At 42.3% G+C, this 14,042-nt stretch overlaps 1 protein-coding gene across 4 annotated transcripts in view; it reads left to right on the top strand.

Moving 5' to 3' along the window:
- LOC120034251 (bromodomain-containing protein 4-like) overlaps positions 1–11,780 on the top strand; it is a 63,869-nt gene extending 52,089 nt beyond the window's left edge. For 2 of the 4 annotated variants that reach the window (XM_038980771.1, XM_038980753.1), the window contains 7 exons: positions 1,500–1,812; positions 2,055–2,161; positions 2,622–2,784; positions 4,266–4,399; positions 6,389–6,594; positions 6,987–7,254; positions 8,492–11,780. In XM_038980771.1, the coding sequence (XP_038836699.1) occupies positions 1,500–1,812; positions 2,055–2,161; positions 2,622–2,784; positions 4,266–4,399; positions 6,389–6,594; positions 6,987–7,254; positions 8,492–8,560 (1,260 nt within the window). In that variant the 3' untranslated portion in view covers positions 8,561–11,780. The other 2 variants (XM_038980762.1, XM_038980776.1) reach the window with 2 other exon arrangements.
- The last annotated feature ends 2,262 nt before the right edge of the window (positions 11,781–14,042 follow it).

Here is a 14,042-nt window from a genome sequence, read left to right on the forward strand (position 1 = left end):
AAAATTTAAATTGAGGAAGTGTGATCATAATCATTTGGATATTTTAGCAATCCGCAGTAGACGTCCTAAATGCCTCCCAGCCTTCAGATGTGAGCTAAACAGTGCACTAGAGATGCATTTTTAAGGCTATGGATGCGAAAGTCAACTTATTTCCAAACGTTTACGTCTATTAACAGCAAGGGTTACATTAAATAGGCACATTTATTTTGTACTGATGTATTTGGCAATATTCAATCCATTTCTACAAAATCATTCACTGTGAAAGTTGATGCATTTCGGTACTTCGTTCAATTTATCGAATCAGTTATTGTTTTCTTCCGCAACCTGTGAGCAACACCTGTCAAACTCAGACATTTCTCTCAAAACACAGGGATGTCGATTCGTAGGGAACTAGTATTATCAGAGTTCGCCAAAAACAGTAGGTTATTCTGGCTGGAATTGTTTTTTTTAAATATGAAAACATACAATTTACCAGTGGTGTAAAGTAAAAATACTTTAAAGTACTACTTAAGTAGTTTTTTGGGGTATCTGTACTTTACTATTTATATTTTTTGACAACTTTTACTCTACTACATTCCTAAAGAAAGTAAGGAGTAAGAAGTACATTATATTTTCCCTGACACCCAAAAGTACTCATTACATTTTGAATGCTTAGCAGAACAGGAATATTGTCTAATTCACGCACTTATCAAGAGAACATCCCTGGTCCTCCCTACAGCCTCTGATCTGGCAGACTCCCTAAACACACATGTTTCGTCTTTGAATTATGTCTGAGTGTTCAACTGTGTCCCTGGCTATCTGTACATTTAAAAAAAAAAAAAAAAAAAAATCGTGTTTTCTGGTTTGCTTAATATAAGACATTTTAAATGATTTAGACTTTTACTTTTGATACTTAAGTACATTTAAAACCAACTACTTTTAGACTAACTCAATCAGTATTTTACTGGGTGACTTTTACTTATTATCTTTTAAGGTGTCTTTACTTCTACTCAAGTTTGAAAATTGGATACTTTTTCCACCACTGCAATTCTACGTTTCACTAAAGATTGTTTCAAAAACCGCGGACAGTGACCGTATCCAACGCGGGGGAAAGCGCATTTGTTATAAAATAATATTAGATTGCACCATTATTTGTACATAATATAACCATATACATATGTCTTAGAGTGGATTAGTCCACCGAGACGGGCGCAAATCAGACGGGTGTCTTGTGCACCATGAAAATAAACTGTTAGGCTATTGGTCGACAGATTTTGTTTATTCTATCGACCAACCAATCGGCCAGTCAACTAAATGGGGTCAGCCCTAGTTTATTTGGATCCCTTTTATCTTTTGCAGAAGCAGCAGCTACTCTTCTTTGGGTACACATAATGTGTATATAATATTTGTATTGTTTATGTTGTGTGTGTAATGTACATTGTTTATTTCTTATACAGTCACTGTGTCTTGGTAAAATTTGCCCTCTGGGACATTAAATTGATTGTATCCTCCTATCCTAGGTCCAGCCCTCCCAGACCTCCTCTCTTCAGCCCCCCCAGCTCTCAGTCCAGCCCCCCCAGCCCCAGTCCAAGCCCATCCCCCCATCGCGTCAGATCCTACCCCCGCACCAAGTAGCCCGCCACCTGCAGCAGCATGCCCAGATGGGTTACCCCTCCCAGGGGCCGGTGGCACAGCAGACGGGTCACTCAGACAGGCAGGCCGCTGCAGGGCAACACAAGGGGTCAATGCAGGCCTCCGCCAAAGCACAGCACATCATCCAACAACAGCAACACCCCTCCCCTCGACAGATCAAGGCTGATCCATATAACAGTGGTGAGACTCAAGTGTTGATTGGTTGATTAAATTGGTTGATTGGAAGACCTCAGATCTCACAAAACCTGGAGAAGTGTGTAGTGTCTCAGGAACTACATTATTATAACATAGCAATCTATACAGCGTGACTGCAAAAGAGACAACCTGGACCGTCGTGTGTTTTGGTATGTTAGGACACTGTGCTCTAGGTTTTGAATCAGACTAAATGGTGATTCTAATCATTCCCTCTGTTCTGCCTACAGGGCACCTAAGGGAGAACCCCTCCCCCATCATGATGCATTCCCCCCACCTCCCCCAGTATCCCCCCATAACGCACCAGTCTCCGCCACACAACCTGCAGCCCAAGAAAGTGAGTAGCGCGTGTGTGTGTGTATCTGTCTCTATTTCTGTCAGTCTGGATCGGTTTTGCGAACGCGCATTCAAATAATGTTTTCTCTCAAGTACTACAGCTTCGCTGGGTTGTTTGAGCTTGCCTGGCACAATGGAGTTCATTGACTAGTCCTAACAAAAAGTGCGCTGCAGGCAGGCTCAAACAACAGCTGAAAGTATTTGAATGAAAACCACACTATTTGAATCCCTGGTCTTGTCTGCTTGTGCCGTGTGAAGTTCGATAGAGCCTCTGTGTGTGAGGAATGTACGTGTTAACCTGCATTTCTATGTGCTTGTTAAAGGGACAGCAAGCATTTAAGCCACAATCCTGAGTGTGTTTTTTAATGGGTGTGTATCATTCATCGAAACGACCAATGAAGAGCAGAACATCTTCCAGAATGTGCCGTTAACCCTGTCCGGCCGTGTGCTGTGTGTTGAAGGAGCAGCGTGCGCCCCCGGCCCTAGTAGCCTTGAAAGAAGAGAAGTTGCCTCCCTCTCCGGTGATGCGAGGAGGAGAGCCCTTCAGCCCAGCCATGAGACAAGACCCTCACAAACACCCAGACAGCCACAGCAAGCCCTCTCTACCAGGCCACGCACAGCAGAGTGAGTACACTGGTATGTGGGGACATTTTGCCGGTCCCCACAAGGATTTTTTAAAATTATTTTAGGTTTAGGGGCTAGGGTTAGGGTTTGGAATTAAGGTTAGGTTAAGGACAATAAGATTTTGGATGGGAATCAATTCTTTGGTCCCCACAAGGATAGCAATACAAAACGTTGTGTGTGTGTGTTAGGGCTGGGCGGTATACTGTATTTTACTATATACTGGTTTGGGTTTTTACTTTACCTTCTATAACGGTATTTCAATGTTTGGTTTGTTAAATACGCCACTCCGCCATGTGTAACGTCCTCTTTTATAGTTTACTCCGCTACTTGAGTCGTTGCTCTCACTCTCTCAGCAAGCCCCCGCCCCCCTGTCACTCAAGTGACAGTTGTGCAGTTGTTGCTCGAACACGAGACCACTTGAGTCTGCATAGTCAATGCAGCAGATGCAACAAGACGTCGATGACAACGATGCTGCTTTCCACTTTTCTCCTTAATATAAATCCACAAAGGTTTTACAATTACACTGTTAGTTTCTCTTACAGTCTGCACACAGCTAGTTTGTCTTTTGTTGGCAAGTTTTGGCTAAAATAAATCGTCTTAGCTGCTATTTGCTAGTCAGCTGGCTAGCTAATAAATGTTCTGTGTCAGAACAAATGTAGCTAGCTAATACAACCTGATTTCTGTGCTAGTGTAGGCCTAAATCTGCATGTTTGCATCAGTGTCTTCTAAATCAAAAAGGAATAGGCAAGCCATGAATGTTAGCTACATGAAGTAAGAGAAAACGTTCAATGTAGCCAAAGAGTATATGGTCCCCTGGGAAACACTGACCAACACTTTGGTTTCTACTCTGTCACAATAACTCCTTGGCATTTTCATTCCTTGTCATGTCAAACACTGTATTCAAAGTACCTACTATTATATTTGAACTATAGAATTAGAATAATCATTATTTTCCATGATTCCAACAACTTCAAAGTGTTTTGATCTAAATCGCAAGTCAACATTTGGTTAAAAACAAGGCCTAGATTTATTGCCCATATCGTGCAGCCCTATGTGGCAGTGATCCCCAATGAGTGCAGGAAATGGATGAATATGCCAAATAAATGTGGGTTTAAGTTTGATGAAACAGTATAAAACAATCAGAATGGAGAAAGCCCCATTAAAAACACTTGTATGTATGTATGTGTTGCCACCCTGGGGTCATGAACTACTCATAAAGCAAATGTAGAACTTTTATGATTCAAAAACATAAAATACAGTCAAATATTTTGGCCATGTTGCCCAGCCTAGTGTGTTTTATTTGTGGGTGTACTATTTATGGGGGTGCACTATGTGTGGAAGTGGGAATAGTGCTCATCTGTAGACAAACACACGTTCCATAAGAAGGAACGTGATTGTGTGTAAAACAAACGAGCGAATGCGCACACACGTCTTTCTTTTTGACATGTTCTGTATTCCTTGTGTCTGTTTACGTGCATCAGATGTGAAGTCGATGGACAGCTCTCGGCCGGTCATCCGTTCCTCAGAGCCCAGCGGTCCTCCCTCCTCCTCCTCCTCCCTGCCAGACAAGGACAAGTTCAAACAGGAGCCCAAAACGCCCGTCGCCCCCAAAAAGGTACAGGTAGGGTGGAAGACAGAGCAGCACGTTGCCATACACACATACACCTTATTATAAACATATGGGTGGCAGGTAGCCCAGCGGTTAAGAGTGTTGGCCTAGTAACCGAAAGGTCACTGGTTTGAATCCCAGAGCTGACTAGGTGAGAAATCTGTCGACATGCCCTTGAGCAAGGCACTTACCCCTAATTGCTCCTCTGGATAAGAGCGTCCCCTAAATTACTAAAAATGTAAATGTAATACAGAGTATACAAAACATGAAGCTCTTTCCACGACAGACTGACCAGGTGAATCCAGGTGAAAGCTATGATCCCTTATTGATGTCACTTGTTAAATCAACTTCAATCACCGTAGATCAGTGGTCATCAACCGGTCGATCTCCAAACATTTCTGTAAAAAAACAAACGATAAAGTCTTGTTACTATTTTTTTTTTTATTAGTCTCGGGCTGTTGGTGGTAGGTGCAGCCAATGCCTACCCGGTGCACAGGGCAGCTGAAAACTATTGCCATTTCATGTCTGAAGGTACTAACTCTGCCTTCCCGGTGGGCCTGGAGAGGAAATCAAGTGCACTATGCCACCGCTGGCCAATCAGATTGCTCAGATGACAGTGTCTGCAGTAACGTAGCAGGCATAAAAGAAAGCTACAGCAAAATTGATACTGTGAGATTTCAAAACCATGACTAGAGAGAGACTATCAACGAATACAGCAAAGAGATTCTGTTTTTATGACTGAGTTCATGTTTAATTTCTTACTCAGCACTGTCAAGACTTTTGTATTCAACGCTTTTATAACCCATAAAATGCGCGTTCTTCCTATTTCCACTCAGCGCTACAACAAGCACTGCAGTAGTAATGAATGAGTAGGAAAGTGTATCTATAGGCTTGTTTTATTAGCGGCTTGGGTCTTTTTTAATATCAAGGAATATTTCACTTTCTCTGTTCATAGGAGTAACAACAGGAATTTGTGCACGGGGCAGAAATAATGTGGTGCGACTTGAGTTTCGCCATCAGCTGGAAGACGGTGTCCCTTTTTGGTCAGTGTCAGTGGAGGAAAGGGAGAGCGGAGGGATGTTGAGAGGCGGACCCGCAGTCTGCTGCTCTCTCCCTCCGCTGAGACTGACCATCAGATGCAGGCTCCATCAGCCCAGTAAAATAAAACGCTAATTATTTAAATGTATGCTCACTCAGCTGTGCCTCACAAGTAATACAACAATGGATCTATTACCGGTGGGATCAAATAGCTACCTCAAATTTCGAAATATAATTTAAAAAATGTCCCGGACAACAATGCATTGGCAGGGGAATTCAAGCAAAGCCAGTATGTGGTGATAATGTATTGGGCCTATAGCTTACTGCACAAACCTCATTGCTACAGAACTGTTTTTAATTAGTTAATGTTGCCTAGGCTTACATTTAAGTCATGTTAATAAAAAATCAGAGCGGTAGATCTCGGCATGCATTTTGACTCAGTGATCTTGACTCAGAAAAGGTTGGTGACCACTGGTGTAGATGAAGGGGAGGATGTGGGTGTGCCATTCCGAGGGTGAATGGGCAAGACAAAATATTTCAGTGCCTTTGAACAGGGTATGGTAGTAGGTGTCAGGCGCACCAGTTTCTTTCAAGAACTGCACTGCTGCCGGGTGTGTCAAGAATGGTCCACCACCCAAAGGACATCCTCCCAACTTGTCACAACTGTGGGAAGTGGAGTGAACATGGGCCAGCATCCCCGTGGAACGCTTTCGACACCCTGTAGAGTCCATGCCCTGACGAATTGAGGCTGTTCTGAGGGGGGGGGGGGCGCAACTCAATGTTCCTAATGTTTGGTATACTCTGTATATTATCTCATATTATGAGAATACCATCATAGCCACTCGTTTCAATAGTTTGGGTATGTGATGAGTCAAATACTAACATATCTGCTCTCCCTCAATCCCCTCCCTCGCTGTCATCTGCCTGTCGCCATCCGTCCATCTATCCGTCGGTCAGGATGTGAAACTGAAGAACATGGGTTCGTGGGCCAGCCTGGCCCAGAAGTCCACGTCAGCACCCTTGTCTGCAGTGAAGTCGTCTAGCGACAGCTTCGAGCAGTTCCGCCGGGCCGCCCGGGAGAAAGAGGAGAGGGAGAAGGCTCTTAAGGCCCAGGCAGAGCAGGCTGAGAGGGACAAACTGCGCCGGGAGCAGGAGAAATTACGGTGAGGAATTACAGTTGGGTCGTCTACAAAAACTCTGAGGTGTTTCAACCCTGCCTTCAATGTTTATTTTTGTACATCGATGTTTGACAATACATTTTCTTTGTGTGTGATCGAACAAAATTTGTCAAATGAAGTTTCACTTTGGTGTTCTGAGTCTTGCGGATCCGGGATTGTCGAGAGAAAGAACATTCCACGTTAGCTACCACGCCTTTGCGAAACTCATTTCTTTCTCTCTCTGTTGCTCTCTCCCTCTCTCTGTGAATGAACAAAATTCGTCAAATTGAAGCACTTTGCTGTTCTATGAGTAAGTCTTGGTCGTCAAGAGAATGTGTGCTACAAAGAATTTGTGAAACTCACTCCTCTCTCTCTCTCTCTCTCTCTCTCTCTCTCAGGGGTCGTGACCGGGATGATGAGGATATCCTGGAGCCTCAGCAGCAGTCGAGGAGGGTTCATGAGGAGCCTCGAAGCAGACGTCTGGAGCAGCAGCAACATATCCAGGCCACCCAGCCCCAGCAGCAACCCCAGGCACCAGCCCCCCAGGCCCAGCCCGCTGCCCTCCCCCAGCCGCCACAGGCCCCCACACCGCCCCAGCCCTCAGCCCAGGACCAGCAGAGGGAGCTAGCGCGACGCCGCGAGCAGGAGAGGAGGAGGAGAGAAGCGGTGAGACTAGTTTCCCACATAGTTGATAGGGCTGGGAATTGCCAGGGTCCTGTTAGGAGAATTAAGTTCTCATGTTCTTTAACCAATTTAATTAAATTACTCCGTCTGCTATATCAGGATTTGTAGGATACTGATAGAAATAAAAACAGACAGAGGCCCAGTCTACAATAGTCAAATGTTTATTTACCGGAACGTTCTGCCTATCATTTCCTGTACATTGGTCTATATACCTCACATTTCGTCATAAATGTCCCTCTCAGAAACAATGACAATATAGTTCACAAGTCTTCTTCTCCTACATTGTCTGCCACCTGTTATACAATCTACTACAAGCCCAAGGTCTCTCCCCTCTCTGGGTGGGAGGGGAGAGACCTTGTAAGTCCTGTAAGGAACACAGTAGTAGAGCTTGTCTGTCGATAGCTCCTCTTATCTCATACATTGTCTCACAATTGCACCCTGCTTACATACTAAAAAAGAACAAAAAGTCCTTGTCCTAATTCTGACTAAAACTACACACATCAGATTTATAGATGTATGATTCTAATAAATTTCATACAATCATACAATGACAGGGTAGTTTTAGTTATAGTTCTACGTTAAATGTATACATAATTTAGTCATTATTCATAAAAATTCCATAACAGGTCCTCAAGATACGATGTTATGACGATACTTATTGATTCGATTCCATGGTCCTAACATATTGCTCGCCATATATCTGCTGTAGATAGACGAGAGAGCCATGAAAAAATGTGTTTTGACCGTTCATGGAAATAAGTGCTGAAAACAAATTGGTTCCCTATTTTAAAAAGGAGAAAAAGCTTTGAAGGAAAAATAATGGATACAGACAACTAGTGCAAAAATAATATTGCGACATTGTCAAAACGATACGGTATATCGTCAAATCCCGATATGTAACTGAATCAAATTTTCCCCCCATCGCTAATAGTTGGGGGATTGGGTTATTTGTTTGTTACTGTAGGGTTATTGTCATGTGCATTGTCCTGTGTGTTTCATAGTTGGCATGTCTCTTTTTGTGACTATTGCATGTCCTTAATTGTCCTGTCTCGTGTATTGCATTTTGTAAAACAATTTTACATATCCATGTCTTTCTCTTTGGGAATTGACAGAAGGGGAGAAGCACAAAAGCGGTGTCAGTGAGTTTGTTATGATCAGTCCCTATGCCATGTTCAGTCTCTCAGCTCTTCTGACACCTCAATCTCTCTCCCCTCTCCAGATGGCGGCGACCATCGACATGAATTTCCAAAGCGACCTGATGGCTATCTTTGAGGAGAACTTGTTCTGATGACGAGAGAACCCCCAGAAACTTAACACTGAAACAAGAACACATAACAGAATAATGAATATGGAATTGAACATTTCGTATGAAATGGAATCTTCTGTATGACATCACAGGTGGGGGGGGGGGGTTTAATGAACCAAGATACAGGATGTGAATTAAACAATCCCCCCCCCCCCCCTCCTCCAGAGCAGAGGGGGTGATCTTCAGCTAGACTGGCGAGCTACTCGGCTGTTAGCTGCTCTGCTATGCAGCCTCTGGAAGTAAGACGCCACATTGAAGGAGCGACATAAACAGGATATTTTCAACCACGTTTTGGTGTCGTTTCTCTGGGGATTTGACCCTTGTTGTTGCCCCTGGCAACAAGACATGAGGGAAAGGACTCCGGGTGGTCATGTAATTTCACACCTGATTGATACTTTCACACGGGACAGAGCGAAGGAGAACAATCTTGTAAATGGAAGTAAAAGACGATAATGGAAAAACACAGCAACGGTGAAATGCTCTGAGAAACAAAGTACCTATGCGTATCTACGGACCGAGACTGGGGTGTTCATAAAGACTGCCAGACAGGCGTCTGTCTGATAAGAGGAGAGGCAGAATAAATATTTTTATGTGATCTGTTTTTTTCTTTTCTTTTTTAGAGAGAACACATGTAAGGAATTGTTGGGGACAGGTGTGTGTGTATAAGGGGGGAGGGACTTCAACTTCTGACGTGTTCTTTTTCTAGGAGAGGAGGTACAGTACAGCTTTGCCTTCTGCCTCACTCTTGTCCATTGTCCACACACACACACAGACCGTACATTAGATAGGCCTCTCTCCCTTGCCTGGGCATATGAACAAATCAGTAACAACAAATTATGGAACAGTCCGTCTGCAGTGGGAGGGAGAAAGCAGAATTAAGTGCAGATTTCTTTTTTCATTATGTAGGATCTACTGTAAAGAGGTATTTTCTTATTCTATGATTACTGTTTATTTGTTTTGTAAATATTTTTCTCCCTCCCTCCCCTCACCAACACACTTGCCCCACTGTCTATGCCAAACAACCATTACCTTTTTAATGCTGAATTCCTCCCACTTCTCCTTTAAAAAAAAAAATGCTTCTTTGTTCATATGTGTTTTTTTTCTTAATATATAAATAGATTTTTTCCCCCTTGTCCTCATCACCCCTCTTCAAACAAAGCGTTTAGGTAGTTTTTAAGAGGATAAAACCTAATATATGCATTATTCCAACAAGTGTTAATTAATTAAACAACCATTTGAAGTTTTCATATTTCATGTTTTCTTCCTCATCTGAAGCTGGAGCAAAACAGTCTGATCACTACTAGAGGCAGAGGCTCAGTCCCAAAATGGCACCCTATCCCCTTTATAGTGCACTACTAAACTAGTGCACTATGTAGGAAACCAGGTGCCATTTTGGATGAAGCCAGAGTCCAGCTGTTTCTAGAGCTGTGTCTTGGTTGGGTTGAATCTGAGTTCACCATCACTGTAACCACCTTATTGTGTATTATGCTTGGAGACAGCTAGGAAAGTGGTCATTAATGGCATTTTCCTCTTTGCAGCTGATTCATATAAACTATTGAACCAGAGAATCAGTAACTATTACTGAACTGTTTGATTTATAAACTGTGTTGATTCCTCCCTGTTCCTTGCTTGTATATTGGCCTGGAATTTGCCTAGTTAAAGTTAAAAGAATGTTACATTATACACACTAGCATACTACTTACAATGAAGCAATGTATTGGACATGCAAAATAAGTGGTGTGCTGGTATGGTTGTTGGAACATATCCAAAGGGTTCTAATCTGGTAGTGAGCCCACCACTCTACTTTACATGTCATTTGGGGACAAGGAATGGGGTGAGGCAAACCTCAAAACATAATTAGTTCCAACTGCAATTTTATTGGGCTCTTATAAGAACAGATGAGACACTTCTTACAGATTTAGTACCAGGATGCATCCAAAATGCTCCTTATATAGTGCATTGCTTTTGACCAGGGCACATGGGGTACTCTAGTGTACTATATAGGAAATAGGGTGCCATTTGGGATGTACCTCCACCCTCCAGACTTTACTAATGCTGAGAGCAGAGACCAAAAAAAGAGCTCCACCTCCGGGCTAGTCTGTGCATGAGTCTTGTTATTATTATTATGACTACAATTAATCAGAGGGAAACTTTTAGCCGTACAAAAATACGAGAAATAAATTTGACAAAAAAAATGTTCTAGAAAACCCTACAAAAACAGCTCTGATTTCTATATTTTTTCTTGTTCGATTCTAGTGGATACATGTAAGTTCTAATTCTGTTGTTGGAGTTGGCGAGGGGGTCACAGGTCGAGGGTCACGACAGGTTGACCTCTGACCCTGTCCTCTGCGTTTTCTCTTATGGTGTTTTTCTCCAGTGCCTGTATTGTTCTATGATTCTAGTTGGCATATATTACATTTGGGGTGGATACAGTATGTACGGGTGGGAAGGGGAGGGAGGGAGATTTAGGATAAGCTTGTGTAAAAAGTCAAAGGAAAAGTCAGCATTTTATATTTTACCCATTTAACGATATTCAGGTTTAAATCTAGTTTTAGCTGGACTTCTGTGGTATGAGTGTACACTTGACTCGACTACTTTCTCATTTTCATTCAATCAGTACATTTTTAAGTAGACCTGTTTCTGCCGCGCCACTTTAGCATTTGTGTGTCAGAACGTTTGTGAGGATGAGTATGTATGTATGATTTTAGTATGTGGCGCAGGGACGCATGTGCCCCATTATAGAAAAGCATTTTAAATGGGGATGAAGATTAATATACAAAATGCTACAAGAGAACGAGTTTCTTTGCTAAAGCCAGTCTTCATTTTGATGGAGTCCACCATATATGAATAGCCTATATATAATTTTGTTTTGTTAGACAGGTTATGAAAAGGTCAAATACTTTTTCATTCCTTCAAGCCTTTTATTAATTCCTTATTTTTATCCCCATGGTAACTGATGGACATGATGTGCCATAAATATGGATTCTTCTTCAGAATGTGCTCAGCAGAGTTTGCTTTATTCAGGTATTTTATTTTGTGTTACATTTTTGGTCTTTTGTTTTTTGGGGGGTTTTGTGTAACATTTTCCTCGATTATTGTTTGGTATGTGAGTGGTCTGTCGAGGTCAATGATTAAATCTGTTATGATCATGGAGTAAACTCATCTCTTTTATAGAAAATAAAAAATAAACAAAATGTTGGTATTTTTTTCCTTTGCATTTGATTATGGTAATAAGGGCTCTGGACTGGTTTCCTTAGTGAAGTCCTACATTTGGTTCTGTGATGTCGGGGATGGACTATTTATGGACTAGAGGACAATGTAGTACAGTACTGGTGCAATCTATCTGTAAAACTAGCCCATACTTTCTTAGGGATATTAACTTTTGAGGGAGAGAGAGTGACGCTTCCTCATTTGTAGCATATACAGTGCCTTCAGAAAGTATTCATACAGGACAAAAATGTAATTGCTTTGCCTCTTTTTTTGCAGTATTACTATAGTGCCTTGTTGCAAACAGGATGCATGTTTTGGAATATTTTTTTTCTGTACAGGCTTCCTCACTCTGTCATTTAGGTTAGTATTGTAACTACAATGTTGATCCATCCTCAGTTTTCTATCACAGCCCTTAAAAGTCACCATTGGCCTCGTGGTGAAATTTCAGAGTGGTTTCCCTCCTCTTCGGCAACTGAGTTAGGAAGGACGCCTGTATCTTTGTAGTGATACCCGTGTGAAGTGTATTAACATCACCATGCTCAAAGGGATATTCAAAGTCTGCTTTTCCCCCCACCCATCTACAAATAGGGGCGGCAGGTAGCCTAGTGGTTAGTGCGTTGGACTAGTAACCGAAAGGTTGCAAGATCGAATCCCCAAGCTGACAAGGTAAAAATCTGTCGTCCTGCCCCTGAACCCACTGTTCCTAGGCCGTCATTGAAAATAAGAATTTGTTCTTAACTGACTTGCCTAGTTAAATAATGGTGAAATAAAATGGGTGGCCTTTGAGAGGCTTTGGAAAACCTCCCTGGTCTTTGTGGTTGAATTTGTTTCAAATTCACTGCTCAACTGATGGGACCTCACAGATAATTGTGTGTGTGGGGTACAGAGATGAGGTAGTCATAAAAAAATTATGTTAAACACTATTGCACACAGTGAGTCCATGCAACTTATGTGCACATTTTTACTCCTGAACTTATTTAGGCTTGCTATGACATTTCAACTTTTCATTTTTAATTCATTTCAAAACATTTCTAAAAACACATTTCCATTTTGACATTATAGGTATTGTGTGTAGGCCAGTGACCCGAAAAAGTCGAGGGGTGTGAATAATTTCTGGAGTTACTGAAATCGATTTTATTGAATATATTACACAAAGTTGAGATTGACTTGGAAAACACTGGCTATTTCGTGACGTTCTGGGGACAACCTAATGACTGCAGGGCATCGTGAACATTTTAATCCATGTGAAACTTCATGTGGAATATCACATGTGAAGTGTCGCAAAAACATGGGGACATGTGAAATCGTGTTTTTTTACACCTGTGAAATAATCTTTTTCCTTAAGGGTATTGAAATGAGGCGGGAAAGGTACGCTCTTTACAATAAGCCAAATTGAAGAAGCGGACGCGCCACTGGGGATTTCCCAACAGACACACAGCAGACGCACTCGCAGCCTGTTAAAACTTGCGGTCCAAAACTAGAATAAGGAGGCGAGCAATGAGCAATTCCGTGATCGTGGACCTTCTCTTGGTTCCGACCAGATTGTGTCTGTGGTTTCAGTCTGTGCTGTACTGGTTTCTTGTATATGGCACGGCTGGACTCACAGCCGGACTGGTTCTTACCCGGATCGCATGGCGTGCACTGAAAGACCCCTACGGGACCTTCCAATGGACAGTCCGCAAGAAGCAGCCCGCCTGTCTGCGTGATCCCACTCTGGGCACACACGGCTACTTGTGGGGCAGGGTAAGAATAGATAGGAGTGAGAGAGAAAAACACTGCTATTGTCAGCATAACATTTGCTACTTTTATATTTTATTGCAGTCAGCAATTTGTGAGTACTTAATGATTACCCTAAAATATATGGAAATCAAACATGTTTGGGTGGGATAGCGGGGTAAATAAAATATCAATGGGTCTTTCAAGTGAAATACAACATTGGGCTATCTGTTTATCTGTCTTGACAATTGCTCAGTTGACTAATGTGTGCAAGAGTTGAGGGGTATCTAATTTTAGTTTGATCACCCACTCCACCTCCCTGTCTGCATCCCAAATGGAACTCAACACACAACGTTTGACCTTGACCCATTGCACAACTTTTGACCAGAGCTCTATGAGCCCTGGTGAAAAGTAGTACACTATCTAGGGAAAAGAGTGCCATTTGGGATTCACTGATCCCTGGTGAAAAGTAGTACACTATCTAGGGAATAGAGTGCCATTTGGGATACACACCCGTTTCAACATTATCTATCTCCAC

This window comes from Salvelinus namaycush, chromosome 3 (genome assembly GCF_016432855.1).
Source record: "Salvelinus namaycush isolate Seneca chromosome 3, SaNama_1.0, whole genome shotgun sequence".
NCBI lineage: Eukaryota > Metazoa > Chordata > Actinopteri > Salmoniformes > Salmonidae > Salvelinus > Salvelinus namaycush.